Source organism: Anabrus simplex, chromosome 1 (assembly GCF_040414725.1).
Source record: "Anabrus simplex isolate iqAnaSimp1 chromosome 1, ASM4041472v1, whole genome shotgun sequence".
Classification (NCBI taxonomy): Eukaryota; Metazoa; Arthropoda; class Insecta; order Orthoptera; family Tettigoniidae; genus Anabrus; species Anabrus simplex.
In genome coordinates this window covers 313,077,032-313,093,426 of record NC_090265.1, presented here as the reverse complement: position 1 = coordinate 313,093,426, position 16,395 = coordinate 313,077,032, and the positions used below count along the sequence as shown (strand labels likewise).

The following is a 16,395-nucleotide window of genomic DNA, read 5'->3' as shown; positions in this document are numbered from 1 at the left end:
TGACAGGCAGGATTGAATATAATGCATTCGAAAACTTTTGAGAATCAATACCCAATTTACACGGTACAAGATTTTCAGAAACTGCTACGAACAGTATACTGGAGACCAAATTACAATGGAAGATTAAAAGAGGGGATTTTGCCATCATGTTGGGTGCTTTTCTATCTAATGTGCTTTATTTTATTAGATGAGGGAATTAAAAACAACTTGTGGTCGATTGTCATTTGACATGGCGTTATTCGATTTTTCGAAGAGTTTGGCTAATCAAAGTTGCTGAACTGAAAAAAGTTTTCAAGGGAAACTGACGAAGATTCCCCTGTAAAATTGAATATAAAGTATCAAGATTTTAACTCGCATACCGGTATTTAATGTTTAATGCCGGTTTCGCAGTCTAACTTGTCTGCCTCTCATCCGGAGGGCCCAGGTTCGATTCCTGGCCAGGTCAAGCATATTTTACCTGGATATAAGGGCTGGTTCCAGGTCTACTCAGCTTATGTGATTACCTTTAATTGAGGAGCTATCTAATGGTGAAACGATGCCCCGGTCTAGAGAGCCAAGAATATCGGCCGAGAGGATTCATCACACTGACCATGCGTCACTTCGTAATCTGCAGGCCTTCGGGCTGAGCAGCGGTTGTTTGGCAGGCAAAGGCCCATTGGAGTTGTAGTTTGGTTTGGTTTAGGAGTTTTTGTAAGATTATAATTATACATATTTCTTTTTTGTGATGTTTAGCCGAATTGTTGATGGTTTTCATTCATTCCCGGATTTTCTGTTTTCCCGTGTTATACGTTTTATTTTCATGGTCCCTCCAAAAATGGAGAATCGAGGTTCCACTGTAATTTCTAGCCTTGGAGTACCTCAGATTGACAGTGTGGGAGGATAGGAATGATTGTTGACAGTGAAACAATTGCAATAAGTGATTTGGGGATTACAAGAGCACTATTGGGTCTACACAAAGCCTGTGTGAATCAATCAAAATCAATCAACATTGAACTGCATTTAGGGCAGTCGCCCAGGTGGCAGATCCCCTATATGTTTTCCTAGCCTTTTCTTAACCCGACAGCATGGAGCGATGTGTAGCATACGTCATGCAGTAGCCGTCTGCTGCTATGGAGCGACATGTCAGACACACATTGCGCCGCATTCATATTATCATTCCTTCTCGTGAGTTTCTTTCGAACTATGTCCGAGGTCTCTTCACAGCCATCCAGATAAAGCTTCATTCTTTCTTTACCTGTATCTATCGATACATTTGAATGAATTTTTGCCTAGTTATCGATGTGTAAAATTCATCGACTATTCGCTCGTGTACTTTTCTTGCAATAGTGTCGGTAAACAAGGATAATTTTTCTAGTGATGCTATACAAGGTATGTTAAACGAGTGTTTTAGTGATTATGTGGATAGTTGTTATAATTTTAGTGATGATTCTGATGACAGCGATGTTAATATTGCCGAATTTGACCATGATGAGGCTGAAATGATACAGAAGAGACTGTTGTTTCAGACACTATTCGTGCTACATGTGTTAGTGTATTTTTTACAGGGATGACATAGATAAATATGTAAGAAATAAACATTTTGTAAGGTCTTATCACCCCAAGGTTTAGCTCTAAATGTCGTGCGACCAGTAAAGTCTTCCAAACGTTTCTTTTTCACTTGAACTCGTCCAGTTTAGTGTAACGGAAATAAATCACTACACTTAGTGTTACATAAAGTCCTGAGGAATGTTATTTCCGTTTCAATCTAGAATAAGGGAATTGATTCCAGTTAATGAAAAATGTGATGTATGTTATTTTAGCCCTCTTCATGTTGATGGGAATAGTACAGAAATCAAATTTTAGGTCTTACTTCTCGAAAAATTGTCAGGTCCTTATTTGATTCATATCTTCAGTCAAACTTGAATCTACAGTATATGCAAATTACCTCACTTCAACAACGAGACTAAACACACTATATATGGTGGACGGAAAACTATTTCCAATATACCGTATAATCCCGAATACCAACCGCACTTTTTTCCCCAAAACATTGGTTCTAAATCTAGGGTGTGGGTCGTATTCAAGCTGTTCATTCTCGTAAATATTTACTACATTTACATGGAGTATTGAAATAGATTTGAATACGGTTACCGTACTCAATATACCACATGTAAACGGGCATTCAGGTCTTATGGTGTTTTAATTGCGTTCCAGAAAACAACATCGATTTTTTCTCAATACAGTTACCGTGGCATGTAAAAGCGAAATGTAAGGTAATGAAATACGTTAAATAAAAGAATATGGGTAAATATGCAGTAAATATGAAAGCCGCTGTGCGGATGCTTGATCATAATTTGTTTCACAAGTGTTGCTGGCATGCTGGGTGCGCAAATAGCTGATCTTGTGGGATATTGTACTTTGCGAGAGTGCTGTCTCGATAGTAAGCGATGGATTCAATATGGCATCTGCGGTCATTTACTGTGCGTGAGAAACTTAAAGTTGTAAGCAAAGGTGAAATATATGGAAATCGTATCGTTGGCAGAAAGTACAATATTGATGAATCATATATTTGTGATTGGCGGAAGAAGAAGAAAAACTTCTAAAAAGTAACGGTGATCGCAGAGCGTTCCACGGGCGGAGTGCAGTGTTTCCGGAAATTGAAGAATGAGTCCACAAATTTGTGACAGAGAAACATGAGTTAGGATGTAGTGTTTCTAGTGAAATGTGTCAATTGAAAGCACTAGTGATCTCAAAGGAACTCAAAGACAGGGTTTTAATGCAAGCTGCGAATGGATCTGAAACTTTTATCAGAGAAAGGAATCATGCATTCAGAGACATACATCTATTTCACAACATCTCCCTGGGGCGTATGAAGAAAAAATGGCCTTTCAGCGTCATATTATTCATTTGAGGAAGCAAAATTCTTACCTATTTGCTGTCGCAAACTGGGAATGCTGACCAGAAAACTGTCCATTTTGAAATGCCGTTGAAAAATACAGTGGATACGAAGGGTTCTAAAAGTGTAACCATCAGAACAGATGGTAACGAAAAGCACCGATACACGGTAATGTTGTGCGTATTAGCAGATGGAACCAAACTTCCTCCATATGTGGTTCTGAAAAGGAAAACACTTCTGAAAGGAAACTTGCCGTCCGGTGTTATTGTTAGAACACATAAGTCTGGCTGGATGGATAGTGCGTTAGTTGAGGACTGGGTGAAGTGCGTTTGGCAACGTCGCCCAGGAGCTTTGTTACAAAAACGAAACATGCTTGTGTTGGACAGTTACCGAGGACATACAACTGATGCTGTAAAAGATATGATGAGGAAAGGAAAACCTGGTCTTGCAATAATTCCCGGAAGACTCACTTCTATTCTACAGCCGCTGGATGTGTGCGTGAACCGGCCTTTCAAAATTGCAATGAAACAGTTTTACTCCGAATGGATGTCTAATGGTGATAACGTGTTAACACCAAACGGACGAGTGAAGAGGCTTGAAGTGGGACTAATATGCAGCCGGATCAACACTGTATGGGCGCGCATTCCCAATGATCTAGTGTACAAAAGCTTTAAGAAATGTGGAATTTCAAATTCACTGGATGGTAGTGAGGACAACTATTTGTGGGAAGATGCCAGCGACGAAAGTTCATGTGGTGAAACTTCAGATGACGACGGTGAACTGTGAATGATCTGAGTATTGGACTAATTTTATTTACGATTTTTGTGATGATTTCATTAATTGTAAACTGTTTGAATTTATATTTGTGGTATATTTGAAGAAAATTAAATAGGTATGTAATTTATTTGATTATATTTTTTTCCGTATTTTGCCATCTCAAATTTAGGGTGCTGGTCTTATTCGGTGGTGGATGGTATTCGGGATTATATGGTAATCAAAATTGGTTGGAAATTAAGAGATATGGTAACATAAAACAGTTTGGTGCACAGGTATGTTTTAAATGCTCCCGCTCTGAAAGGTTAAACGATTGCAAAGAATTTGGAAATTTATTGAACATCTCCCTTGGTAAATTATTCCAATCACTAACTCCCAAAATATAAACAAATATTTGCCCCAATTTGTTCCTTTGAATTCCAACTTTACCTTCATACTGTGATCATTACTACTTTTAAAAACATCACTCATACTTCTTCATCTAATAATGTCATTCCATGCTATCTCTCCACTGACAGCTTGGAACATACCACTTATGATAAAGATGTTGATTCCCGTAGGGAACCTGAAATATTTCTCCCGAATGAGTAAATTTATAATACCAATATAGTTGGGTCATTATTGGACCCCAACTTTGCACACTGGGGCAAAACGCTGACAACCATGAATGAGTTAGCTGGTAAATTTAAAATGTCCAATAACGGACCAACCATATTGGTATTATAACATGCCACATAGTCGAGCAGCTCGTCTCCTTTCTGCCAAGTCTTCCCAGCCCAGACTTTGCAAAATTTTCGTAATGCTACTCTTTTGTCGGAAATCACCCAGAACAAATCGAGCTGCTTTTCTTTGGATTTTTTCCAATTCTTGAATCAAGTAATCCTGATGAGGATCCCATACACTGCAATCATACTCTAGTTAGGGTCTTACCAGTGACTTATAAGCCCTCTCCTTTACATCCTTACTGCAACTTCTAAATACCCTCATTATCATGTGCAGAGATCTGTACTCTCTTATTTACAATCCCGTTTATGTGATTACCCCAATAAAGATTTGTCCTTATATTAACACCTAGGTATTTACAGTGATCCCCATAAGAAACATTCACCCCATCAATGCAGTAATTAAAACTGGGAGGACTTTTCCTATTAGTGAAACTCACAACCTAACTTTTAACATTATTTATCAACATACCATTGCCTTCTGTACATCTCACAATATTGTTGAGGTCTTTTTTCAGTTGCTCACAATCTTGTAACTTATTTATTACTCTATACAGTGTAACATCATCCACAAACAACCTTAACTCTGCTTCCAGTTCTTTACTCATATCATTCATATATATATAAGAAAACATAAAGGCCCTATAATACTGCCTTGAGGAATTCCCCTCTTAATTATTACAGGGTCAGATACAGTTTCACCTACTCTAATTCTCTGAGATCTATTTTCTAGAAATATAGCCACCCATTCAGTTACTCTTTTGTCTAGTCCAATTGCACTCATTTTTGCCAGTAGTCTCCCATGATCTACCCGATAGGTCAATTGTGATACAGTCCATCTGACCTCCTGAATCCAAGATATCTGCTATATCTTGCTGGAATCCTACAAGTTGAGCTTCAGTGGAATAATCTTTTCTAAACCCACTGTCTTCAATATATCCCCAGAAATCTTATCAATTCCAGCTGTTTTTCTAGTTTTCAGCTTTTGTATCAACCCAGTTATTAATTTTGCAAACATGTCTCATATAATCAGAAAGAATGCTTTCCCAAAGCTTACAAACAACGCATGTTAAACTGACTGGCCTGTAATTTTCAGCTTTATGTCTATCACCCTTTCCTTTATACACAGGGGCTACTATAGCAACTCTCCATTCATTTGGTATAGCTCCTTCATGCAAACAATAGTCAAATAAGTACTTCAGATATGGTACTATACCCTAACCCATTGTCTTTAATATATCTCCACAAATCTTATCAATTCCAGCTGTTTTTCTAGTTGTCAGCTTTTGTATCTTATTGTAAATGTCAGTGTTATCATAGGTAAATTGCAATACTTCATTAGTATGCCACCTCCTCTATCTGGACATTATCTTTGTAACCTACAAGCTTTACACACTACCGAATGAATACTTCTGCCCTCTTAAGTTCCTTGCATACAGATTCCCCTTGTTCATTAATGATTCCTCGAATGTCCTTCTTGCAACCTGTTTCTGCCTTAATATATCTATACATACCCTTCCATTTTTCAATAAAAAGAAAATTGTAATGAAGTACATTTGTGTGATTACAACCGGTAACTTTTAAGAGTGATTCCAAAACAACTAAATGGAGCTTTAAGAGCATTAATACCAAATAAACAATAAATTAACTTACCTGTGAGGGTGGCAATGTCTAAAACAAACTTCCCACAAAACTGTGCAGAATAGCAGAGAGCATCAGCAAGAATAAGTCTGCCTTCTGCGTCGGTATTGTCCACCAGGATTGTCTTGCCATTCATTGCAGTTACAACATCACCAGGCTTGTTGGCTGAACCACTAGGCATGTTTTCACATAGTGGAATGAGTCCTAAAAGTAAACAAACATCTGCATTTTAATTTTAAGTTTTTTTTTTTCACATTTAGTGAACATTTATTGTGGTCCAAACATCACCAAGTGTACAGCTTTCAGCAAATGTTAAATGGAGATTTCACTGTTCAGTTGTTTTACAAGTCACAGATGACAGCTAGATAGAACACCATGAATAATAAAATTCTTTGAACTCTAACAGCAGAGAGAGAGAGAGAGAGAGAATCCACATGGGATAGCTGTCCTAGAACAAGGGGTACTGGATGATAAAAGCATCAAAGTAATAGTAATGTATTATAATGCCATTCAAATTTTCATACAGTATATCCAGATAGAGGAGGTGACTAATACTAATGGTTCTGCAATGAGCTTATATATTTTTATTCCAAAAATGTCCCTGTTGTACAGCTATCCTCGACAAGGATTACTTTATATTTCTTTGCATATACCGTATAAATTGTGATTTACTGTTGACAGTGAATTACGTAAAACATCTAAAAAAATATCTTTTAAAAATGAAACAGGAATACCGAAAGAAAAATAAATTAATTGAAAAATTTATGACAGATCCTTATGCATCGAAGAGTAATGCAATCACCTCCCAGCAATTGGCAGGTATGTGATACTTTTCTTCAAAGTATTTAAAAACAGGATTCAGTGTGTCTTTTCTTTTCAAAATCAACTTCTTTGGCCTGTGAACTGGTACTCTCAAACATTATTGCTGAATCAATAACAATGCCAATGTTTCTCTTCCTGTCAATCGTGACAATGTCTGACGTTAACCGGATTCATCAATCTAGAGCACTTCTTCAAAGAATTCACATCTTTCAGATTGCATATATTGTATAAATGGTATAAATGGTCCTGCAATAGTGCTCCTGACCTGTGGTGCCTGTTATTCTTCAGTAGTTCCACCTTTAGAGAGACCAAGGACATGAGGGAGGGTTTCTCTCTTGCTGCAGTGATGGCAAAGTTTTTTGGCTTCTGCTGGGAACACTTTGGACTGCTATCACACTACAGTTCATTTTCATGTAATTAGTTAATTGGGAAGTTGAAAGTCCTTTCTCAGTTGTAATCTAGTTGTGTGATTGTTCATTCTAAAAAATGCGAGACACCTTCTCCATGGTGTCAGATTTCTTAGTTTCTTCCGAAGAGTCTGTACCTTAGATTGTTCATCAGGAGCAAAACCAAGGCTTCTTAGCCTACCCTTTATTTCTTGCTGAAAATTTCTTGTTTGCACCAGCACTGGGTCAACAACGGGATCCGGTCTGTTACAGAAGTTAATGTGTTGAAGGAAAGCTTCCCAAGATGCTCTAATAATGTCCAAGCCATGAACTTTCTTTAAGCTATAGAGCATACAGTCTGGACAATCCATTGGAACACCAATTATTTCCTTTATATACTTGTAACAAATTCATCAACATTATCCAAAAACCTACGTCTTGAGTTTTGATATGGGTGCACACTCTAAAGGATAAATCAACCTGGGCCAAATGTATTGATTTATAATATTCATTTTCTGATCTGGTTTAAGAAAATTTGAGTTTACAAGTCTTGATAAATTATCATTTAACATAGTTATAATATTCTTTTCATATAATATTATTCCATTGTTGTACATAACACTGCAATATTTAATGATTTCCTGCTTATCTACAGATGACACCTGCATACTGACAGTCCTAATAACAATGTTTATCAGTTGTCCATTTTCAGTAACTATCACTTTTTATTTAGAAGTATTCAGTGTGACCCCTACTTGGAAAAGTCATGGACTTATAGTACCAATCATAAGCGCTGCTGATTTTAACATGGATATGGTTTTGGACTTGGTGTCTATCTAAAATTAGCATTGATAGTTAAGCATGGACAATTTTCTGACACCACGGTAACCATGGCAACCAGCATCCCACATCTATGTATACCATGACAGAAAAAAAAAATATATCAATGCTTCTATGATTCTCTATGTAGGGGAGGAACTTATTTAAATTTTTATCTTTAGATATTAACACAATATCATCAGTAAACCCCAGTGTTGCCACGCTGTCGAGATCTTGCACAAGATTGTAGCCAAATTGAGAAGCACTTGCTAAGTCGTTTAATTTTCTTAATATGAAATCAACTGCTAAATTATATGGAAGAGCCGATAGAGTTGATCCTTGAGCTACACCCCTATGAACTTGAATTTCCTTAGTTCGAGTGGTTAAATATATCAGGTTCCTGGGAACAGATGCCAAATTTAGTGTATATTCCAGGTGTTATGACCAATATTATTGAATGCTTTGGATATATCTAGCAAAGTGATGCAACAATTCTTTTGCCTTACTTTCACATCCTGAAGACAACTGTCGACCAAAGATGAATTTATGAATGTACCTGGTGTAGTCACAAAATCTCTTTGTTCGGTTAACCAATGAAAGGTCTAATTTTTCTTTCCAGAGTTGTTTCAATGATTCTTTTTAAAACAGAATAAATTGTTATTGGATGCCACTTACTAATTTCATTCAACAGTAGATTATGATTTTCAATCTCTCTGACAATACAAGAAAATCCAATTGCTATGCAGAAAAACTTGTTTTTAGTGAAGAAAAGGAGGCATCTAGACTTAGACAGTATGGACACATAAAGAAAATGACAGAGGAAAGGATACCCAGCAGGATGCACGAAATGGACATAATAGGAAAACTACCAAGAGGAAGACTAAGTAACGGGTGGATAAAAGGAATGGAAGAGTGTGTGCAGAGAAGAGGAGAGGACTAGGCAAGAGTGAAGAGGGAGAAGTAATGGGAAGAAAAGAGGAGATAGAGAGGCTTATGTTCCAAACAGACTTGGCCAACAGCTGGAAACTGCAGATGATGATGATGATGATGATGATGATGATGATAAAATAAAACTCATGTCTTCATCCCGAGGTGGTGCAGCTCTTTTTAGACACACCTACCAATGGAGGTGAGCTGCATGTAGCAATTCAACCACATACCAGCCCTCCTGTCATTCTTAAATTTCTGGCAGTACCAGGAATCGAACCTGGGCCCCTGAGGACAGCAGTTAATAACACTAATCATTACGCTACTGAGACAGACATGATGATGATGATGATGACACATGTGTGCACTAACGTGCAGATATACACTTTTAGCTTATATTCATTCTTAATGAATGAAAAAAAAAAAGGAATGTTACTTTTGTGTAATTAAAATTAGGAGACTGTAGATTTTAAATCAGAAACAATATCCATTACAATACAGAGATATATGACTGAACTGTGTGATTCTGAAAAAGGTGGTGAAAGAGAAAATGTTGGTATTCCTACTCTGTGCATTAGTCAACTGCAATACTGGTATATGATAGTATAAAGCATCGTTCAAGGAAACTGGTGAGGCACTGTGTTTCTGTTCTGTGGATAACATGGAGAAAATGGTTTGAAGAAATGTACTACAGAGAGATAATTAATCAAGGTCTAAAAATGAAATAAAAATATCATTGCATGACTGTTCTGTTTCATCTACAGCCTTGCAGCAGCATTGATAAACAATAACTTATTATCCAGTGTCTTTTGCAATAATTGGTTGCCACTCTGGGGATTGGCTGTCTCTACTTCATTTGGCCATTAGTCATTTCAGGTGTACATTTAATCTTTGGGGCCAATGATCTAGTTGTTACACCCCTTTAAACAACAAACATCATTTAGTCTCTTCATGTCATTGTGTCGTGTTATCAGCCCATTGTTCTCCAGTTCTTTGGCTTAATGGTCAGTGTAGTAGCCTTTGGTTCATAAAGTCCTAGGTTTGATTCCTAGCTGAATCCTTTTGGTTGTTATATTTGGCTTTCTAGACTGGGGCTGCTATCTCACCATCAGACAGCTCCTCAATTGTAATCATGTAGTTTGAGTGGACCTCGAACCAGCCCTCAGATTTACGGCACGCCCCCTCTTTTGGTTGAACATTAGCTGACTGTTGTGATCTGTTGAACAGATTGTAAATTACACATTCACAGCTTTGGGTCACCCCCTAAGATGTTTCTTTGCTTGTTTATATGCCAACATCAGTTTCCATGCTACGAGCAATTGCCACCACGAAGAGTGGAAGACTGGCTCCACCTGCTTTGGATCTCTGGTCATTGCAGAAAGGCATATCTATCAGTATATTATATTTTACTCTTGCTTGTGCTTTAACGTTGAACTTCATAGAAGATGTGATACATTAGGACCAATTACAGACATATAAAGTCACCACCATTTTGTAGTCCCATCACATAGACATTGATGGGGAAAGTCTTTTTCAAATCGTGATAGAAAATATGGCACATAAGTAATGTATAGCTGATGTGGTAGCTTATGAAATATAATTAGTACTGTTATAGCATTCAGTAGAGATTTAAAATTAAGCCACAAGCCACTTTGCACTTCTGATCACCGGCCGCAGGAATCCCCAAGCCAGCGCCACATGGCTTGTGTCAAGTTTGGCCTAATAAGAAGTGTTGACCACTGATGCAACAGATACTTAGCTCTCTCACGCAGTTTGCTAGCAACTATTGGACTTGTTAAGGTGTGTTATAAGGTTATATTCATGATGGTCTAGTACACTACAGTGCAGAGAATGTTTTTAGTCAAGTGTTATTTGTACACGAAGAACAACTTGTTCACATGTGGCGTAGTACTGGTTCCGTAACTAATAAGAAAAATCAGTGAAAGAGATCAGCTCTCACACAGGAGAGGTTAGAAGACATACGGGCAAGACTGCAAGTCAGTCCACAAAAGTTGCTTCGGAGAGTAGCTCAAGAAACTGGTATTTTACGTTCATCAGCACGTAATGGAACAAAATTATTACATTCAATCAATCAATACTGATCTGCATTTAGGGCAGTCGCCCAGGTGGCAGATTCCCTATCTGTTGCTTTCCTAGCCTTTTCCGAAATGATTTCAAAGAAATTGGAAATTTATTGAACATCTCCCTTGGTAAGTTATTCCAATCCCTAACTCCCCTTCCTATAAATGAATATTTGCCCCAGTTTGTCCTCTTGAATTCCAACTTTATCTTCATATTGTGATCTTTCCTACTTTTATAAACGCCATTCAAACTTATTCGTCTAATAATGTCATTCCACGCCATCTCTCCGCTGACAGCTCAGAACATACCACTTAGTCGAGCAGCTCTTCTTCTTTCTCTCAATTCTTCCCAACCCAAACATTGCAACATTTTTGTAACGCTACTCTTTTGTCGGAAATCACCCAGAACAAATCGAGCTGCTTTTCTTTGGATTTTTTCCAGTTCTTGAATCAGGTAATCCTGGTGAGGGTCCCATACACTGGAACCATACTCTAGTTGGGGTCTTACCAGAGACTTATATGTACTCTCCTTTACATCCTTACTACAACCCCTAAACACCCTCATAACCATGTGCAGAGATCTGTACCCTTTATTTACAATCCCATTTATGTGATTACCCCAATGAAGATCTTTCCATATATTAACACCTAGATACTTACAATGATCCCCAAAAGGAACTTTCACCCCATCAACGCAGTAATTAAAACTGAGAGGACTTTTCCTATTTGTGAAACTCACAACCTGACTTTTAACCCCGTTTATCAACATACCATTGCCTGCTGTCCATCTCACAACATTTTCGAGGTCACGTTGCAGTTGCTCACAATCTTGTAACTTATTTATCACTCTATAGAGAATAACATCATCCGCAAAAAGCCTTACCTCCGATTCCACTCCTTTACTCATATCATTTATATATATAAGAAAACATAAAGGTCCGATAATACTGCCTTGAGGAATTCCCCTCTTAATTATTACAGGGTCAGATAAAGCTTCACCTACTCTAATTCTTTGAGATCTATTTTCTAGAAATATAGCAACCCATTCAGTCACTCTTTTGTCTAGTCCAATTGCACTCATTTTTGCCAGTAGTCTCCCATGATCCACCCTATCAAATGCTTTAGACAGGTCAATCGCGATACAGTCCGTTTGACCTCCAGAATCCAAGATATCTGCTATATCTTGCTGGAATCCTACAAGTTGAGCTTCAGTGGAATAACCTTTCCTAAAACCGAATTGCCTTCTATCGAACCAGTTATTAATTTCACAAACATGTCTAATATAATCAGAAAGAATGCCTTCCCAAAGCTTACATACAATGCATGTCAAACTTACTGGCCTGTAATTTTCAGCTTTATGTCTATCACCCTTTCCTTTATACACAGGGGCTACTATAGCAACTCTCCATTCATCTGGTATAGCTCCTCCGACCAAACAATAATCAAATAAGTACTTCAGATATGGTACTATATCCCAACCCATTGTCTTTAGTATATCCCCAGAAATCTGATCAATTCCAGCCGCTTTTCTAGCTTTCAACTTTTGTATCTTAATGTAAATGTCATTGTTATCATATGTAAATTTTATTACTTCTTTGGCCTTGGTCTCTTCCTCTATCTCGACATTATCCTTGTAACCAACAATCTTTACATACTGCTGACTGAATACTTCTGCCTTTTGAAGATCCTCACATACACACTCCCCTTGTTCATTAATTATTCCTGGAATGTCCTTCTTGGAACCTATTTCTGCCTTAAAATACCTATACATACCCTTCCATTTTTCACTAAAATTCGTATGACTGCCAATTACATTTACGATCTTCCTGGTCTCATGCAGTCCGACACATACCACCGACAGATTTCATTGCAATAATATGATTTTGCAACTGGTTAATGAACAGTGTTCACAACATTATCGTGGATCCAACATATATTTTCATTTATTTAAACATTTTTTTAACATCATTACAGCCTCATTGGATCATGTTTATTTAGGTTTCTAACCAAATTTATGTATCCTTGTCCACATGTCCTTCATTCTCTTAATGTGAGTATTTCTTCTGTCCTCAGACCAGGGAGGTCAGTTTTTCTTTGACCTTATCTTCAGGTACCCACTAATCTTGGATTTTTTGTTAAAAGATGAGTCTATCTAGGACATCTTATTCCATTATCCTGTTCAGCCTCAATTCATCAGTCACTCCTTGGTACCATCTGAGTTTAATTTTGAGATTCCAAAGTTGGACACTTCTCTACCCTTTGATAGTGATCAGTTGTCAATACGGACCATAATGAAACTCATAAATTATGATACTGAACACATGACTGAAGAAAAAGACTCCTTTTCCTGATGATGTATGTTACTTTGCCCACCTTGTTATACACTTCTTCATTTTACCTGAGCTTCCATGTTCCTTTCAGTTTAATGGGCTCTAAGATCTTTCTCCCTATCCTTCGTTCTAGTTTCTGCAGTTCTTGCTTTGAGGTTTTATTTCTCAAGCTCACTGCTTCTGCTGCATCTTGTAAAACTTCTGGTCTTACAAACTGTCTGGTAGTGTCAGATCTTAGTTCCCTATGATAATGATCTCTTACTGTATATCTCAAGAGTCTACATGTATGCTGTCTTAATTTTCATTAATTTTGCCTCCACATCCTGTTTTTCACTGTTCTTCATATCTAGCCACTCCGTAAATATTTGAAAGCTTCAACCTTTTGAACACTACTCTGTGTTGTTCTTGTCTTAAATGGACTGTCCTTAATATTGGCCTCATATTTTGTTTTTTCAATTGAGACTTCGAAACCTGCACATGCCGCACTGGAGCGAATCACTGCTAATTCTTTGACGATTGAGTTTCCTGGATGTTATTTAGCTATCTCAATCGGAAGCCATATTTTTGGTCATGCTAGCCCGGGAGGGCATGTATAGCAAGTGGAGATGGAATTCTCCCCTAGTATGTCGGCACTGCATTGTGCTTATCGCATGTATAGCTTGCAGTAGTGTCGCTACTGGCATGCTAGCCGGGCAGTGTCTTGGGAAGGTGTGGTATCCAACTGATGAGCCCATGCCGCACTGGGGCGAAACACTGGTAATTTTTGACAACTGAGTTCCCTGAATGTTATTTAGCTATCTCAATCAGAAGCCATATTTTAGGTATCAGTTATATTCATTCTTAGATGAGTCTGGATGTGTCCGCTCTAGGACGCCGTTATGAGACAATAAAACAGGTCAGCACCATTAGGCATTTGTCATTTACATTTGAGAGTTGGAGGTAGCTCCACATTCCTCTGTGAAAGAATCAAGAAATAGCTATTCTGAGGCTAAGTCCACAAAACAGAACTTAGTTTTTGGCTGAGTAGGCTGCAGGCTAACATAGTCTTCAATGAGAGCAGAGAACACTAAAGTATGTCTGAGTTAGTAAAATACGAGATTAGTTAATCATTTCAGATACATTTTTGGCAGTAGCCAAAGGCTTCGCATAAAATGCAGGAACTCATAAGTCAGATTGTCTTATTTAATATCGACAGTATTCCTAATGGGGAATCCAGTTCCAATTCATGGACAAGAAATAGACAGTCATACTCAACAGTGATATCTTGCAAATGAATTGTGATACGAGGGTGTCTTGCGTTTAATAGTCACATGTGCGGACTATAATTTGTATAATTGAGTGCGACTTGTTACGAAGAAAATTGTGAGAAGGGTATTTTTATTTTTTAATATAATTATTTTTAGATTTAAATATGTAAATAAAATTTCATGCGGAGGAGAAGTCCCAAGTGAGGGGAAAAAGGTATATCAATGTGTCTAAAAATCGTTCTAATGGCAAAATAAAATAAGAAAGAAAGCCAGCAGCACACTGCAATAGAATCTGACATACATCCACCAGGTATTGTGACTTAACTCTTTCATAACCAGTATTTATTTCATTATGTCATCATTCATGTATGTTTGTGATGCGTTTTGGTCACCCTTTCTTTCGTTGTTTTGTGTTATAACATCAGTGATGTATGACAAAAGTTCATTTGAAATGGGTAATCATAGCGTGATAGCCACATTACAGGTTTGCGTGTGTAGTGCAGTAAATTTAATGGTGCAGATGCTTGGGACAATCTATCGTAGGATGCCATTTGGCACCTTTATGATCATTTGCATACGCGAATACATGCCTGCATCGCTACCACAGGAGGGTACACTGTGTATTGATGTGACTCTTTGGGCACCCTTTACTGTGATGTGTGTTTCATTTGGTCTGAATTTATAATTGTATACTCCTGCAATGATGAACTACCTGCCACATTGCTTGTGAATAAAATTACCTTGTCCTTGAAGATAATGTTTTTTTTTTTTCTGGCAGTATATGATGTTTTAATGTTAAAATGTCCTCATGAAAACTGCAGTAATTTTATACGCACAGCATAACATTTAGAAAATTTGTATCATTTGCCAGTCGTACTGGCCTGTGCAGCGAGTGTCTCAATGCATACTCCAGCTGAGTCCAAGGTCATGAATAAACAGAAATTTCTAGAGTTTTATTTTCTCTTTCCAATTTGTTTGTTTAGTGATGGGCAGAATTGAATATTAATGCATTCGAAAACTTTTGAGAATCGATACATACATTCAAAACCATATTCTCAAGTTCAACATGACCTTGAAAAGTCCATGTAGGCCTAATTTATGTGGTTGAAGACTTCCAGAAACTTACTTCAAGCAGTATACCTGTGACTAAATTACTATGAAAGAAGAAAAGAAAAGAGGGGATTTTGCCATCATGTTGGGCACATTTGTGTCGGATGTGCTTTATTTTATTACATTAGAGAATTAAAATCTACTTGTGGTCTTGTGGTCGATTGACGTTTGGCTTGGCGTTATTTATTAGATATTTTTCGATGAACTTGGCTGATCAAAGTTGCTGTCCTGAAAGAAGTTTATACAGGAAAAATGACAAAGATTTTCCGGTAAAACTCAATGTAAAGTATTGAGAATTTTAACCCATGTAATTAATGTTGAATCTGGCCCTGCGGTCTAGCTCACCTGCCTCTCACTAGGAGGCCCCAGGTACTACTCCCCAGCAGTTTTGAAGATGATGCTTGTTGTTTAAAGGGGCCTAACATCTAAGGTCATCGACTCTCAAGCATTTTTACCTGGGTATGAGGGCAGGTTCTAGGTCCACTCAGCCTATATGATAACAGTTAATTACGGAGCTATCTAACAGTGAGATGGAGACCCTGGTCTAGAGAGCAAGGAATAATGGCCGAGATGATTCGTCACACTGACCATGAGTCATCTCATAATCTGCAGGCCTTTGGATGAGCAACAGTCACTTGGTATTAGGGCTGTAGCCTATTAG

General features: G+C 37.7%; 1 protein-coding gene across 1 annotated transcript in view; it reads right to left on the bottom strand.

The window, feature by feature from the left end:
• The window catches only part of LOC136856731 (cytosol aminopeptidase), a 187,581-nt gene that overhangs the window by 35,869 nt on the left and 135,317 nt on the right, over window positions 1–16,395 (bottom strand). The window contains exon 8 of the mRNA XM_067134808.2: window positions 6,025–6,216. Within this exon, the coding sequence (XP_066990909.2) occupies window positions 6,025–6,216 (192 nt within the window). The remainder of the gene's footprint in view (window positions 1–6,024; window positions 6,217–16,395) is intronic.